This window comes from Podarcis muralis, chromosome 13, assembly GCF_964188315.1.
Source record: "Podarcis muralis chromosome 13, rPodMur119.hap1.1, whole genome shotgun sequence".
In the NCBI taxonomy this organism is placed as follows: domain Eukaryota; kingdom Metazoa; phylum Chordata; class Lepidosauria; order Squamata; family Lacertidae; genus Podarcis; species Podarcis muralis.
The window spans coordinates 31600814-31617586 of NC_135667.1; the positions used below are offsets into that span (position 1 = coordinate 31600814).

The following is a 16773-nucleotide window of genomic DNA, read 5'->3' on the forward strand; positions in this document are numbered from 1 at the left end:
TTTTCTTGTTCTTTAAACAATCGAGCGGCTTGTAACTTTTATGAAACAAATAAACCCCGAGGTAACTAACGGAGAGAAACACGGAAAGAGAAAAGCCCCTTTGGAAGATATCACCCCACCCGTTTATCCTCCCTCCCTGTGGCCTGAAACGCAGTTACGGCGGGATAGAAGGCGGGGCTGCTGCTGCCGCCGCTGCTGCTGTTGTTTTTTTGGTTCCTTTCCCTCTCGATTGGTGGAAGGAGCAGCCTGTCACAAGGAGAGCGGAAGTAGAAGGGCAAAAAACCCGCCCCCGCTGCCAGGAGGAGCCTTTAGCGGAAGCGGAAGAAGCTGGAAAGGAGCCGAGGGCGGAAGTGGCGCCGTTTGAGATTTTTGGAGTGGTGGGTAAAGGGGGATACCGAGCAGCGGGAGGACTGGTGGCGGCGGCGGCGGTCCCGCAGGCGGGAGCGGGTGAGTGATGGGGGTCGCGTCCGGAGGAGGCTGGCCTGGGCTGGGCTTGGGGAAGCGCAAGCTGTCCTGCCTCCGGAGAAGGAGCCCCGCGGCTTCGCCTCCCTCGCAGATGGGCGTTGCTGGCCATAGCGGGGCTGCCTCGGCCGTGGCGAGCAAGGATGGAGCCTCCATGGCCAGGGGCAGTGCACCTCTCTCGAGCACCTGTTGTCTTCGAGCCCCGCCTGCGGGCTTCCTGGAGGCATGCCGTGCGCAGCTCTTGGAAACAGGATGCTGGACTAGCAGGACCGCTCTGGCCGACCCAGCAGGGTTGTTGTTTGCTCCGCCCTGCGCGGCGCTTTGTAGAAACGCCATAAGCAGAAACAGTTCTCCTTGTGAGCCTGTGAGGCTTGCAGTCTAAGAGCGGGAGTAGTCACAAATCGCATGCAAGGCTCCCAGAGATTGGGTGTTCACGAAAAACACTGAATTGGAGCGTTTGGACAGAGGAGCTCTTTACTGGTGCGCTGCTAACTGGAGATGCCAGTTAATTTCCTCTTAAGGGGATGAGTGCACGTTTATCAGCTTTGTCGGGCAGAAGTTCAACAGGTGTGACATTTCCTGTATAAGATATCCTATCCCTAAAGCTATGATATTCTAACCTAGGGTGTGGATTCTAGCAGAGGGGGTTCTCAGACCCTTTCTGTCAAACTGTATCCAGATATGCTTTGGACTATGAGTATACATATTCTACCTCTGATCATAGTTGCTGCATTTAAAACAATCAGCCTGAAGGATTGTAATAAAAATGGCTTGGTTATGGGCCTTTTTTCAGGGAGCCATCTTGGGAGTCAATAATTTGTGAACTTTGTATGTCGTCTGAACTTAACGGATACAGTGCTTTCCTCATCAGACAAAACCAACATGATAATAACCAGCAGTTTTATTACGGCAAATCCCTTTTCTTACTACCGTTATATTGCATGGATTGACATTCTTTGAAAGACTTCTCCGAAGTTTGTGTAGTGATTAAGAAAGTGGACTGTGACTCAAATTTTGACTCTTAGATGAGTCCATTTGGTGTTTGGCAGTACATATAAGGATCATAACACTGGTCTGCCTCTTGAAGCCTGTAAAAATGCTGGTGCATTATATGTGAATGAAAGTTCGTATTATTGTTACTAAAGGGAACAGGCCCCTCCTTTGTGTAACAATTTCCCTATTATCTTTCTTGCCCCACCTTTTGCCATTTGGCTTCTCCCCACTCCCACCATTTTATCTCAATCTCCGGTCATCACTGCAACCCTGCCCCACCCCTACCCCTTGCCTCTCTGTTGCAGATTCTCTTAAGCCTGTATGCAGGAACAATGTTGCCTGAACATTCTGCATTGCTTGAATGTAAAAAGACTTACTTGTAAAAGTTATGTTTGCTGTCCCCAAACTTAAGGCACCCCTTCCTCTTTCCTGTGCCTGCCCTTCTATATCGGGCGTTGAGAACATTTGGCCCTCCAGATGTTAGAGAACTACAACTCCCATCACCCCAGCAAGTATGGCCAATGGCCACAGAGGATGGAAGTTGTAGTTCAGCAATATCTTTCTCCCCCATGCTCTAAATCCTTGTTAAATTTTAGTTGTGCCACAGTTCAGGAAGGTGATGTATAGTGTAATTGCTTTGATCATTTTCCTGAATATATGGATATGTCTCTTTAAAGGTCTACCCTTCTTCATGGCCAGATGGGTGGGGTAGCTAGCTCCCAGCATTCTGTTACACTCCAGCATGCCAAGAAGCAAACTATGCAGATGGGAGCATGCTTAATTCTTAATACTGGAGCGTGAGTGCAATTCTTCTCTCGTGTAAGTGAATAGTGGGCATTCACTTTCATGGAAATAAAGTGCTGTGTTTAAGGACACTGTCATAGCGATGAAACACAGGAAACGGCTTTATATCTTTGGTCAGTATTGTCTATGCTAACTGATAGTAGGTCTCTGGGGTTTCAGATAGGGAAGTCTTCCCAGCCCTAGCTGGAGATGCCAGGGATTGAATCTGTGGCCTTCTGAATGCAGAGCAGATGCTACATTTGGCTTTCTCAAAGTAAAACCTGTGCTCCACCCCTGTTTCAAGTCGCCAATCTGTCACTTATAGGAATTCTGTAGGGGTGGGATGGGGAAACCATTGGACTCCAATTCCCATCAGCCCCAGCTAGCATGGTTGATGGTCAAGGATCCCAGGAGAAGTTTCCTATTTCGGATGCAACGTTGGGGTCATGCATCCCCATGAAATTATTTTAATTCAAAAGCCCTCCTTCCATGAACATCATATTGGTGGGCCCTGTGCTAGTATTATAGCAAGGCACCAGAGGCTTTTCTCTGGCAAAGGTTTAGGGCAAAATGAAGTGGAGTACATATGTGATTCATATTGAAGTTAGATCATATCCACCAGACCTCAGTGCCTTAAGAAGACTCTTGTATGTAAAATGCTACATGGTTTCTCACAATCCATATCCAGGCTGAGGAAGGTCTGGTTGTTGTGCTGTTGGTTGTGACCTAAGAAGTTGCCAATAACAATTTCTGTTTATATTTATTCAGGGTTAGCCTGTGCAGTATTTAGTAAAAACACACACGCGCCACAGTCAAAGTCTAAATAAGAGTGTGTGCAGTCAGTACACGAAGTAACCTGACAGACCCATCTTATTGCTTTAAACGTGTAGCAGCGAAAAGAAGTAAGGTAAAGGTAAAGGTACCCCTGCCCGTACGGGCCAGTCTTGACAGACTCTAGGGTTGTGCGCCCATCTCACTCAAGAGGCCGGGGGCCAGCGCTGTCCGGAGACACTTCTGGGTCACGTGGCCAGCGTGACAAGCTGCATCTGGCGAGCCAGAGCCGCACACGGAAACGCCGTTTACCTTCCCGCTAGTAAGCGGTCCCTATTTATCTACTTGCACCTAGGGGTGCTTTCGAACTGCTAGGTTGGCAGGCGCTGGGACCGAACAACAGGAGCGCACCCCGCCGCAGGGATTTGAACCGCCGACCTTTCGATCGGCAAGCCCTAGGCGCTGAGGCTTTTACCCACAGCGCCACCCACGTCCCTGAAGTATTTAGCTTCAATAGCTTAACTCGATAAATGTCGGGTTGGTTGTTCCCAGATATATCAGGGACTACTGATTAACAGTCACTCATTTCTTTCACTTTTGAGTTACTGCTCAGTATAAATTGTAAAATGCTGAGTGCCTTGTCTAAAGGTCAGCTGGTTTGAATATTTAGCATCCTTAGGCAGAGAAAGTTGGAGGTGTCACCAATCCTTGCCCCCCACAATCCAAGCAAAGAATTCTCACTGCGGTCAACTAAAGACAACCAACCATGCCCTGCACACACACCCCTCAACCTCTCTCACTGCCTAAGAAAAACAAAAAATGAATAGAAAAAGAACATACCCAAGTGACGCTGACACAAAAGCTCCACGCATACACTAACTAAAAGAATATAAGTTTAACCACCCCACCTCCTCTCCCACTTTCTAATTCCAACAACCTTATACTGCATTCAAAACTTAATGTCTCACATCCAGTGTCACTGCTCTGTAAAAAAAGACACTACGACCTGAAAAAAGAGATAGGACACCTACTTTTGTAACCAAAGAAAGTGCTTAATAAAAATTATCTTTAAAAAGAAAGAAAGTTTGAGGCACAGAGAAGTGTAGTGTGGAAAGCTAATGTAACTTTTTACCTAAGTAAAAAAGTAAGATGAGGTGCACAGTCTCTTTTGCTCTGGGCATACTGAGCCTTGATGCCTAAATGTAGTACAGTGGTACCTCAGGTTACAGACGCTTCAGGTTACAACTCTGCTAACCCAGAAATAGTACCTCGGGTTAAGAACTTAGCTTCAGGATGAGAACAGAAATTGGACGGTGGCGGTGCGGCGGCAGCGGGAGGCCCCATTAGCTAAAGTGGTACCTCAGGTTAAGAACGGACTTCCAGAACGAATTAAGTTCTTAACCGGAGGTACCACTGTACAATGACATGTTCCAGCCAGGCAAAAAACACCTTTCAAGGATATGGAGCAAGTCTGGCAAGGGCTATGGCCTAAAAATAGTATAGAATACAGTGGTACCTCAGGTTATATACGCTTCAGGTTACATGCACTTCAGGTTACAGACTCCTCTAACCCAGAAATAGTGCTTCGGGTTAAGAACTTTGCTTCAGGATAAGAACAGAAATCGTGCTCCGGCGGCGCAGCGGCAGCAGGAGGTCCCATTAGCTAAAGTGGTGCTTCAGGTTAAGAACAGTTTCAGGTTAAAAACAGACCTCCAGAATAAATTAAGTTCTCAACCCAAGGTACCACTGTATATAGCTGAGCTACATGCTCATACAGTTAGTCACATACATATTACACATCTATTCAACGTAGAGCTACCTTGTTATAATCCTTACTACAGCCCAGCAAATTGGATCAGTATTGTACCCCTGTCGGTGGACACGAAGAATAAACTTTTCCTAAGGCCACCCAGTGAGTTATGGAAGATAATAGTAGTAGTAGTAGTAGTAGTAGTAGTAGTAGTAGTAGTAGTAATAATAATAATAATAATAATAATAATAATAATAATTTTCTTTATATCCCACATGTCCTGGTTTAAAAACCGGGCTCAGGGTGGCTAACAGCAAATATAAAACACTGATTAAAATACGACTTAAAAACAGCATAAATCAGGATAAAATACAACATAAAATGCAGCATCAATATCAATAAAATTCAAAAATTCAGGGGTCATTGGGTGGGACCCCAGTCAGTAGACATCAAATGATCACCAGGGCTAACTGGCCAAGTTGGTCCTACTAGGGCCAGCAAGGAGACCAGAGAAGGATTTAAATGTGGGGTCCCAGAAAGGGTTTCTTCATAGAAGAGGAAAGGGAATAGAGGATCAGGCTAATTCAAATTGAAGGCCAGGCAGAATAGCTCTGTCTTACAGGCCCTGCGGAAGGAGATCAAGTCCTGCAGGGCCCTAGTCTTGTGGGACAGAGCATTCCACCAGGTCAGAGCCATCACTGAAAAAGCCCTGGCCCTGGTGGAGGATAGTGTGGCTTCCTTAGATGTGAGATCGAGACGTCCTAATATTTTATCCACTGGGCTTGATATTTTATCCACTGGGCTGGAATATCCCTCAACCCAGCTGATCACGTTAGAAGTTTTAATGCTGCAGACTAATGCTGTTGTAATGGTAAAACAGTGGTGAACAATACAGTGCATGCGCTTATTAGAAGGACTAAGAAGCCGCTTCAGGTAAGATGCTCTGTGCATTGGAACAACAGGGGAGCAGCTCACCTGAAACCACCCAGGAGAGCTTGTGGCAGGAATGAAGCTTCCAGTTCCACATTTGAGCTGCTGGATCAGGGGCAGGGCACCTGTGCCAGCTGGGACTGACAGGATGTGGAGTTCAAGAATACCTGGAGGGCCACGGGTTTCCCCACCTCTGTGCTAGCTCAAAAGCCAGTTTCACATCACTGAAATGTCTCTTTCTTTCAGTTGGAGATTTGTGTTCCTCGCCAACAGTCCCACCTCCTTCTCATCGGAGCCTGTGCCCTTGGAACAGGCCATGGCAGGGCGCGGTGGAGCTGCACGGCCAAATGGGCCAGCAGCCGGGAACAAGATCTGTCAGTTCAAATTGGTTCTTCTGGGCGAGTCAGCTGTTGGGAAGTCCAGCCTGGTCTTGCGCTTCGTGAAAGGACAGTTCCATGAGTACCAGGAGAGCACAATTGGAGGTGAGTATTGGTGAACTCTAGCTGTGGGTTAAGTTACAGAAGAGCCTTGGGCCTTTGCAGGATTCCCCCACCCCCACCCCAGCTTGCAAACTTTTTGTGATTAGGGAGCTCTTTCCACACCGATATGGTGCAAAGAATTCTCACTGGGCCTAATAAGGCGCCCATTCCATTTCAAACAGGCACTAGCCAGGCCTGTTGGTCAGCCCTGTTTTTCCCACCTAGGACATTATGTATTCCCTACATATCTCAACAGTCACTTACAGCTGTAAACTATTATAATTACTAAACAGATTTATAGACCTACATGGTACAAAACGGAATAAAGCGCAAGCTCCAAGACTAATAAAATCAGTTCGGCGAGCTCTAAAACAATAAAACCATTTATACTCTGAAACAACAATACGATTTAATCAGATGTATAATTAATCTTCCATAAATGACAAGGAAAGCCTTCCTAAACAAAAATGTTTTCATTAGCTGCTTGTCTGGTTTCAGCTGGTAATTCGTTCCAGAGAGCTGGGGCTGCAACACTAAAAGCCTGGTTTAAACTACCGGAGGAAGTTGGCAGCAGAGAGCAAGCTGTCGTTAAAGAAGCTCGTCTGCCATTGCTAATTCTCACTGCTCTTCTGACAGTGTTCTCCTACCCAGCAATATTTTCAAACAGAGGCAACTTGGCAGAAGGATGTAGTTGTCTGTAGGGGGCAATGGGGGTTAATCTGTTTCAACAGTTCCTTCTAGACTTTTTTTTAGAGCCACGATGCCACTTCTGGCTGAAACTTGCAGACGAAACGGCAAAAGGAAGAGAAGGCTGCGCATTTGTCTATCCTTGCAAAAATGTCAGTTTGGAAGAAGCGTCTTCTCTGTCCTGAGCAGATTAGCCAGCCTGACGCCTGAAGTTCTTGCTTCACCTCTTACAATGCCCCTCTGTCAAGATCGACCTTGGCAGTTCTGGTGCAATTTTTGCAAAGTGGGGACTTCTGGCTTGGTTGGAGTCAGTGATGTCAAGTCCTATTTGGTTTCATCAGACTACAGAATCTGAATAGAGCAGTGGCTGCTTAGGAGCTGGTTTGCCCGCAGCCTGCCAGGTACATGTTGTATATGTGCTGTGGGGCATAGGACTCAGTGTGGACTGACCTGACCTCTGCCTTGTGTGCTTTATAGACCCACTCCACTTCATGCTGCAAAAGGTATGGACAGGTGGAGCCTACTTGCATACAGATAGAAGGCCTGGTTCACCTTAACGTTCTTTAGTTCATACAGTGGTACCTCGGGTTGCATACGCTTCAGGTTTCAGACTCTGCTAACCCAGAAATAGTGCTTCATGATGAGAACAGAAATCGTGCTCCGGCGGCGGCAGCAGGCCCCATTAGCTAAAGTGGTGCTTCAGGTTAAGAACAGTTTCAGGTTAAGTACGGACCTTCAGAACGAATTAAGTACTTAACCCGAGGTACCACTGTATTCTGCTTTGCCTGTTTTGTAGGCTTGGGATGGTAAGAACAAACAGGAGTATGCAGGTGCCAAAACAAAATTCTCTGCTAGGTAACCCACACTTGGCTTAACCCCAGCTGTCAAATGCCATTCTGAAAACAGAAAGCTTTGCAGTTCTTCCAGAAAGCATTTTGGGTTCTGAACCTGGCATCTAGAAGAAGAGGGCAGTTGCACAAATGTGAGGGCAGTTGTCCTGTGCCCTTCCTGTTTGATCTTGGCATGCATCCCTTGGTGCAGATCATATCAGCCCAAAGCTTAACTCCTGCACAAAAGCCAAAGGGATGTGTGAACTGATCTTCTGTCCAAGCTCTGCACAAAAGGAGGGCTTCTATTTAACAACCCCCCGCCCCGCCTTCAAATGGCTAACATTGCTCTTTTTGCAGCCAAGTCCCATAGTATCTTAATCACTTGCAGCAGGGCTAATCTGTGGCCCTACAGATGTTTGGTTTGGACTACAACAATGCCCCACAAATAACCCAGAGATGCATTTTAAATAAGAGAAAACATTCTACTCATGTAAAAACACGCTGATTCCCAGACTGTCTATGGGCCGGATTTAGAAGGCGATTGGGTCGGATCTGGTCCCCGGGCCTTAGTTTGCTTACCCATGGACCTGACTAGGCTAGGACCTGAGTTCAAATCCCCACTCAACCATGATGCCCGCCAAGTGGCCTGTGGCTAGTCGCTCACTCTTAAGCCTAACCCATCTCACAGGGTTATCATGATGATAAAATGGGGGGTGGAGAGAACTATTTACACTACCTTGAGCTCTTTGGAGGAAAGTTGGGGTAATAAAAGTTTTCTATAATTACAAAAAATACAACAGAATTTGGACCATAAAGAAGGCTGATCGCCGAAGAATTGATGCTTTTGAATTATGGTGCTGGAGAAGACTCTTGAGAGTCCCATGGACTGCAAGAAGATCAAACGCATCCATTCTTAAGGAAATCAGCCCTGAGTGCTCACTGGAAGGACAGATTGTGAAGCTGAGGCTCCAGTACTTTGGCCACCTCATGAGAAGAGAAGACTCCCTGGAGAAGACACTGATGCTGGGAAAGATGGAGGGCACAAGGAGAAGGGGGCGACAGAGGACGAGATGGTTGGATAGTGTTTTCAAGGTTACCAGCATGAGTTTGACCAAACTGCGGGAAGTAGTGGAGGACAGAGGTGCCTGGCGTGCTCTGGTCCATGGGGTCACGAAGAGTCGGACACGACTAAACGACTAAACAACAACAAAACAACAGAATTTAAATTAAATAGCCATAAACAACAATATCTCCAAGTATACAATAAAGTTAAACAATCCACAGATATGATAGTGACGTTTAACAATAAAGAGACAAAAGCATAATACCGATCATAGCAAAAATTAATCATCTCCAAAATTACAAGTAAAACTTGTACTTGAATGTGCAAGTAAAACAACAATATCTAGGAAATGTATCAGAACATGTGCAGAGTTCAATCCAAGTTTTTGTTGCACCTTCCTGTAACTCTGAACTAATGTTTCTTTTCCAGCGGCTTTCCTCACACAGACCATTTGCCTAGATGACACAACGGTCAAGTTTGAGATTTGGGATACAGCTGGGCAGGAGCGCTACCACAGTCTGGCACCCATGTATTACCGGGGTGCCCAAGCGGCCATTGTTGTCTATGACATCACCAACATGGTGAGGATTTTTGACTTTGTCTTGTCAGCTTAGACCCAAGAGGGCCTCTTCTCTTGTTCCGATAATCTTGAATGCCTGAAGTCCTGGACGTGTAGGAGTCCATTTGACGAATGCTTTATCGCCCCGGGTATAACTTTCAAGGAAAACCAAGCCCCTTGGGCTTGCTTTAAGACTAAAAATGCTTGGTTTTCCTTGGTGGCATGAAAACAGGCTGGGCTCTTTAGACCTTAGTTGCAATTGGAATTTACTGTTACTAGTAAGTGAGGTTGTAAATATATCGTCTGGGCTTCACCACTTTGGATGGCATCATCTCCATGATGCAACATTCTTCCATAAAAAATAATAATCTCTGCATTTGGAAAAGTAGCATGTTGGGAAATGGGGAAGCTAAAAGCGTTCGCCTGCAGCCTTTAGTAGTACAACAGAGTCAACTACTGCCTTCTGTTGGAACACTTCCGTGCTTACTGTTCTTGTGTCAATTTCATTTCATTTCCATATACTAAGGCATGTGACGATAGCCCCAAAACACATAATTCTGTGAGCTCCTAAACCTTAGCCAAATCTTAAAATCTTGGTATTTAAATTGGATGTTGAGGAATTTTGAGGTCTGGTTTTAATACAGCAGTTTAATGTCCCCATGCAATGTTTGTTAAGCATAAACCTGTCCAATGCACTCATTTACATGTAAAATCCAGCAGCACCCATAACTCTGAATGTTATAAAAATGTCATTTTTGTTAGCCATTTTTCCTCCGCCGCTGTCAATCTTTGCCCAGCCTTGGATGTGCAAAGCTAAGATGGAAGTGACAGGCCAGTGAACATGTGGTTCTGCTTGTTAGGAAGAGTGTGTTGGCATTCCAGTTAGAAAGAACTGGTATTCTTGGACTGAACTGACTGCTGAGCTGACTTCCCTCTTTCCTTGTCTGTTTCCTTCTTGTAGGACACCTTTGTACGAGCCAAGAACTGGGTGAAGGAACTGCAGCGGCAAGCCAGCTCTAACATAGTCATTTCCCTGGCAGGGAACAAGGCTGACTTGGCCAGCAAGCGAGCTGTTGATTTCCAGGTGAGTGGCATTCATTGCCTTGGGAAGTAAACCTCCTTGTAGTCGTCCAGTGACTGCAGGAAGCTGCTGTCATGAACTTGCTAACATGGCTAGGCAAACCGCTTTCCTCTCCAGCTCATCCAGTATATAAGTAACTAGTAGGAAGTGCTTGGCACGGCATGGGAATTTAAAGAAGCCAATAAATATTATGATTTTTAAATTGATAGTTTGATTAGTGAATTTCAGGGCGGCACGTACACACACACACCAACCCAGGGATTCGACATGACCTGGCCCTGAACCAACTTGAGGGGGGCAAAGTCATGCCAAAGTCACATTTCTGTCCACTGTCTTGATTCAAAATGGCGGAACCCACACCTCATGAACCCCCATGCTGATACCTTGAGAGGTGGCCAAAACCTATAGAGAACAGACAGATAGGCAGGCATACAACTTTACAATATATATAGCAGCTGCTGAACTATCTTACAGTTGCTTGGTAATCTGTACAACTACACTATATAGCTTTGAAAGTCTTAGGAATGTGCTATAAATGCTAAGTGATCATGACAGTGTGAGCAAAATTCTGGGAATTGTCAAGTATCTTGTACGGTAACATGCTACTATGCATTATTATTTTTTAAAATACTTGTTTATTTAGTATGTTAACATCCTGTTTTTTCGCTAAAGTGGCTAATGACGCTTGTAAAACACAACAGATACCCCCCAAAACAACCAGCCCTACTCAAACAAGAACCAGCATCATATGTTCTTCCCACAGGGCAGATGGTATCATATTAGACAGTCATTCAGTCGAGTTCCATAGTGTGTTACAGTAGAGGCAACAATTGGAAAAACCACAATGTGAACTGAAGACAGTGCTATCATCGATATAAAACAGGGCAGAGTAGTAGTTAATTCTCAAAGACCAACTGAAATAGCCAGGTTTTACTTGACTGCATAAAGCAGAGAGGAGGTTGTTATAATCTCCTTTGGAAGGGGAATCCAGAAGTATTGGGGCGCCGATCCTGGTAGAGAGTAATAGTTTTCCAATACAGTGGTACCTCGGGTTACAGATGCTTCAGGTTACAGACTCCACTAACCCAGAAATAGTACCTCGGGTTAAGAACTTCAGGATGAGAACAGAAATCGCGCCGCAGTGGGAGGCCCCATTAGCTAAAGTGGTGCTTCAGGTTAAGAACAGTTTCAGGTTAAGAACGGACCTCCAGAACCAATTAAGTTCTTAACCCGAGGTACCACTGTATTATGGAGTTCTGGAGAAAGGGCCTCATGAGTAGATCTTAAGCATGTGTGTGGCGGTGGGGAGGCACTCGCTTCTTGGAGGCATCAGTGGCTGCCCCACAGCTGTCATGCCAGGTTCAGTTACCATTGAGTCATGCCGTCCTGGGAGACTGGAGTGTCTCCACTGTGCCACCCCCCGGGATGATGCTGGCAGTGGCCAAGGCTGTCGTCATTCCTCCATTAGCGAATTCTGTTTTTCAAGCACAGCTGGGACACCCAACGAACATGACGCCCCTTGCCAGGCCTGCTCCAATCATAGCTCTTTTCTCTGAGCAGTTCCACGAGCCTCTTGTCTGCAATAGTTTGGAATCCACGTCATCTTTCCCATCCTGGGAGCAAAACGCAATGTGGTGGCCAGAACTAAGTGAGGGTGCAGGCCGCTGACAGCAGTATTGAACTGAACTGGAAAGCCTGGAGATTGCTATGCAGCTGTGGTGGCTACCCATTCACCAATGAGTTTAGCTGTCTTCTCTTTACCATCTCTCTGTTTATAGGCGTTTGGTGAACAGAGGTTGAAGGCAGTGTTTATATAAAGGGTAGCACTTCTGACATGTCCCTTCCTTTCCGTTACTGAGTTGTGGTTCTAGGAAGCACCAGATCAGGCCGCCTAAAGGTTGGCTGAGTACATGTCTCTGCACAGATTCTGATTTGGCTCGACACATTCCCTTGCAGGAAGCCCAGTCCTATGCAGATGACAACAGCTTGCTGTTTATGGAGACATCCGCAAAGACGGCAATGAATGTGAACGAGACCTTCATGGCGATAGGTTAGTAAAGTGGTGGGGAGACGCAGGGTGGCGAGTCACCCTCCACACTGCCATAAATTGGGGACAAAGTGATTTAAATAAATAGACACACACACACACACACACACACACACACACACACACCACCATCTTGGGTTCCTGAACAGCTTGGGTTGCAGTTTGCTGCAGAATTGGCCAGTTCAGACTTGAGGAAGCTTGCAGGCCTAGGAACAGGAAAGGCCATGTGGGGATTCATTCATTCATTCGGTTTCTATGCAACCTTTTTCTCCAAGGAGCTCAAGGTGGTGTGCATGATTCTTCCCCCACCCCCGGTCATTTAATCCTCACAACAAGCCTGTGAGGTAGGTTAGGCTGAGAGGCAGTGACTGGCCCAAGGTCACTCAGTGAGCTTTATGTCCAAGGTGGTATTTGGCCTCTCAGGTCCTAGTCTGGCACTCTAACCACTACAGAACGTTGACTCTCTGTTGCCAAAAGTGTTGGGTAGGAGGAATACAGCTTCTGGAAGATCAGGTGGAATGAGGTCCCAAGGGAGGGGAGCTGAAATAAGGGCCTACAGAGTAGGTAGTGTGCTAAGAAATGGGGGGGGGGGGAGAGAGAGGCGTGAGTAGGGTAGAAAGGCCAGAGGGGTGGGCAGGAGGCAGTGGTTAAGCAAGGCAGCTGGGGGCAAGGGGTGTGTGGAGTAGAAAGGCACGAGAGTCTAGAGACAGAGAAGCTGAATATACCCATCTTGACTGACCAGCTGAATATTGCGGTGCCAGTCACCCCTTTGAAAGCAGCAGGAAATTGAGAGGTTGCTAGCTTCCAGGAGCTGGGACGGACATGATCTTAAGCCCCTGCTCCCGCCACAGGGTGAATCTTACAAACCAGTTCACTTGGATGTGCCTCTTCCTTTTCCCCCCCTCAGCCAAGAAGCTCCCCAAAAACGAACCGCAGTGCCCAACGGGAACAGCAGGCAGGAACCGAGGTGTCGACCTCCAGGAGAGTAGCCAACCCAGCAAGGGGCCGTGTTGCAACTGAAGGGGCCACACTGCCTGCCCCTCTGGGCGGCCCCAACTGGAATGCGCCTGAACCAATCACACTTACGGAAGAACAGCTGCCAGGATCCCTCTTCTTCCCATCTCTTCCCAATCCCCCCCTTTTTTGCTGCTGTGTCTCCTCCCCTCTCTTTCCCTCTGGTTGCAGAATGGAGGGAGCAGGAACCACCTGCCCCCTCTTCTGTACAAATGATGAATTCATCTTTTTTAAAAAAGTCTTAGTCACCTTTTTTTTTTAAAAAAAAGAGCAAAAACACACAAAGGAACTATGGCACACCTCTTTAACCACTCTTAATGGGTAGGTGATGTGCATTTCCAGAGCTTTGGCCTCTCCTATCTCTGCTTTTCCTTTTCTTTTTCTGAAGGGTTCTTACAGCCTCGTATTTGCTCGCAGCCGCTTGGAAGGAAGACCTGCCTTACTCCAACCAGAAGTGACTTTTGGAACACCTGCTTGGTGATTCTAAGCCACTTCCACCGGTAGGGCTTAACCCTAAAGAAAATGTGGTTGCCGTAGGCTGGGGAAGGCGCTGAGAGTTGTATGCTGGCAGAACGACAACTCCCAGGGTTCCTTGGCCAGGAGCCTGGTTTAGATACAGTATAGACTTGCTTTTATAAAAAGCAGGTACTGTAACGAAACACACAGGTAACCACTAAATGAAACTGTAGCAGTAATGCTAGATTGAGGAAGAACTTCTGGCCTTTAAGCCTTGTTTTGACCAAATCACAATTATGAGTATTGCCAGGGGTTGCGGGGGGGGGGGGCAGGGATCTGATTTTCTTCTGTATTTTGTATTCTTGTTTTCAACATATAACCAATCAGTATCTCTTTAATCACATATACCAACTAGCCTTGCACCCACCTAAGTTTGCATTGGGCTTTGGGTATACCAACTCTGCATTAATATTTTTTTTTCCTATTTACATTTTGGATATAATGCACTAATTCAGCCTGTTGAAGAAAAATTGTATTAAAATTATCACTTCTTTTGAGCAACGTGATGCCATTGTTAATAACCCTATAGTATGATGTTGGTGGGTGTATAGATGCAGGGGGGTGGGGAGGATGGACGTGATGTGGGGAGGGGGGCAATAATATGTATTCACATGCAGATGAAATATTGGTAATTCCACTAAATAAAACTGCAGAAGGGAGACCACAGATTTTGTTTCTGATCTAGTGCCTGAGGCAATTTTGTCTTAACTCATATTGGTATTTAAGGGGAGGAGTCTGTCAGTCTCTTCAATGCAAAGCTCCAGTTGTGTATGATTTGAAAAATAAATTTTTTATAAATCAGATACTGACCAGAAAAGCGGCTTCTGTCTTTCTATAAATCAGCCACGTTAATGTCTGGCATCTCCACTAAACTTACCTGGGAGTAAGATAACTCTGAAATTTGGAGGACATTTTACAGTTTGCTCGGATGAATTCACATTGTTACACTCTCAATTGCTGGGCTTACACTGCTAATATTCTTAGATTTTCAAGTATTGTAGTTCTTTATCCTTGGATCACAAATATTCTTCCAAGAATGAATCTGTATCTTGAAAAGGAAACAAGGGACTACTGTGTGGGTGGGTGAAACAGGGCTTGTTGCCTGCAGGTGCCCTTGAATTGTGGACTGAGCTGCTGTGACATCATGGAATGTTTGTAAGCATCTAAATTGTCCAGGAGAAAGCATCTGTAAGGAAAACATTAGTAGTGCCATTTCTGTAAGGGAAGTAAAAGGTCCGTTTGCCTGGTAAAGAATCTTCACATAATGCTGAGTGAAGTTTTTGATGTTAGGAATGGAATCCTCCTCCCCTTGGAATTGGTTGCATCAAGTGTTTGCGGGGGGAGAGGGTGTTTCAAAGAAAGAAAAATATTGTTTACAAATTAAAATAGATCTGCGACTTTGTAGGAATGCAAATATCAGTCAGGTCTCCAAAACTAGTTTTTGATGGTACAACAGAATTCAAATATAGATGTACAGTATAGACTATTTCCAGAACTAAACACCCAGGTTGGTTAATATGGCCTTGCATTGGGAAGGCATGCCTACCTCCAGTATGTAATAGGTCAAAAACATGGGATGGTGTTCACACTCTATTAAATCTTATGCTCCATTGAGGTCAGTAAAAGAGCATATGCTCTGAAGGCTCAGCAGCCTTGATCTCTTATTAAAATGATCTCTGGTACTATGGCTGCAAAAGACCTGAAACTTCTTCATTTGCCTTCCTGAATAGTGTTGCCACCTACCCCCAGATCCTGATCAGTTTCCAGAACTGAGAGCCAAAATCTCAGCTAAACTGTTAGGTCTCATTTTTACTCCCTTTGTTTCTCTAGCAAAGCCAGTAGATCCAGGAAGTCAGTTTCCACAAAGAAGTCCTTCTGTGCTTGTAGTTTTGCAGTCCTGTATCTAGTCTGACTGAAGGCATTCTTTCATTCACTGTATATTTGTACTTTGAAGAGCCAGGTAGGAGTGGTTCAGTTTATGTGTATTTGTAAAGGTGAGAGGCATTCTTTGAAGGCTTCACTTCTGGGCAGCATTGTACAAAAGAATCAACGTTTGGTTCTTTTCATGAGAAGCAGCATTTGGCATGTATTCTGAGGCATTTTGTCCTTTGCAGGTAACTTTTTAAAAAGAAGGAATTCTAGGTCACTCAACACAAGTTCAGAGCCATTCCAATATGCAAGAGGGTTGTCACTTTCTGTAAGCATCTTTTCCTGTGACTTTTAGATTTTATAAGTTTTATTGTAACAAAACATGCATTCATTCAAGACAGTAATAATGATGATCCCATTAATAAAACAAATCTGGTTCTTGGAACGCCCAACTCCCATCAGCCCCAAGCTATTATTGCCTGTTTGAGTGAGTCGGGAGCTGCAGTCAACCTGTGGAGGCTCCGAGCCCTGCCACATAAAAGTACCCCATTTCAATAATTTTTTCACCTGATCATTTCAAAGCTATTAGCAGTCCTCTTAAACTTATCCTTCTGAGAGGAAAACCCCTTTCCTTCAACCTGCAATATACAAAGCATCGCGATTCGTATTTTACATATTACATACATATTTTAATTTAAACATAATTATGTTGCGTGTTTTCATTCCCATATTTCTACACGAGTAAACAGCATTCATCTTTTCTTTTTTTTCAGTCTTTGTTTCAGTAGGAACAGAGGTCACGTTTCCCCTTTTCGCACCGCACCTTAATTCTCCTTTTCAAGTAGCCCGATACCTGCGGAACTACATCACCCAGCATGCAACTGGTGGCAGGGGGGAAGCTGCTGCGTAGCAGCCTCCAGCCAATAGCCACACCAGAAC

At 45.5% G+C, this 16773-nt stretch overlaps 1 protein-coding gene across 2 annotated transcripts; it reads left to right on the forward strand.

Moving 5' to 3' along the window:
* Positions 1-264: 264 nt before the first annotated feature.
* RAB5C (RAB5C, member RAS oncogene family) lies at positions 265-14768 on the forward strand. Of its 2 annotated transcripts, none has more exons than XM_028703770.2 (6): positions 265-377; positions 5936-6171; positions 9178-9329; positions 10269-10391; positions 12345-12438; positions 13343-14768. In XM_028703770.2, the coding sequence occupies exons 2-6, from the start codon at positions 6006-6008 to the stop codon at positions 13453-13455; spliced, it is 648 nt and encodes a 215-aa protein (XP_028559603.1). In that variant the 5' UTR covers positions 265-377; positions 5936-6005; the 3' UTR covers positions 13456-14768. The 2 variants fall into 2 exon arrangements, with proteins under 2 accessions (XP_028559603.1, XP_028559602.1); XM_028703769.2 differs by having other exon boundaries at positions 301-447.
* Positions 14769-16773: the final 2005 nt, after the last annotated feature.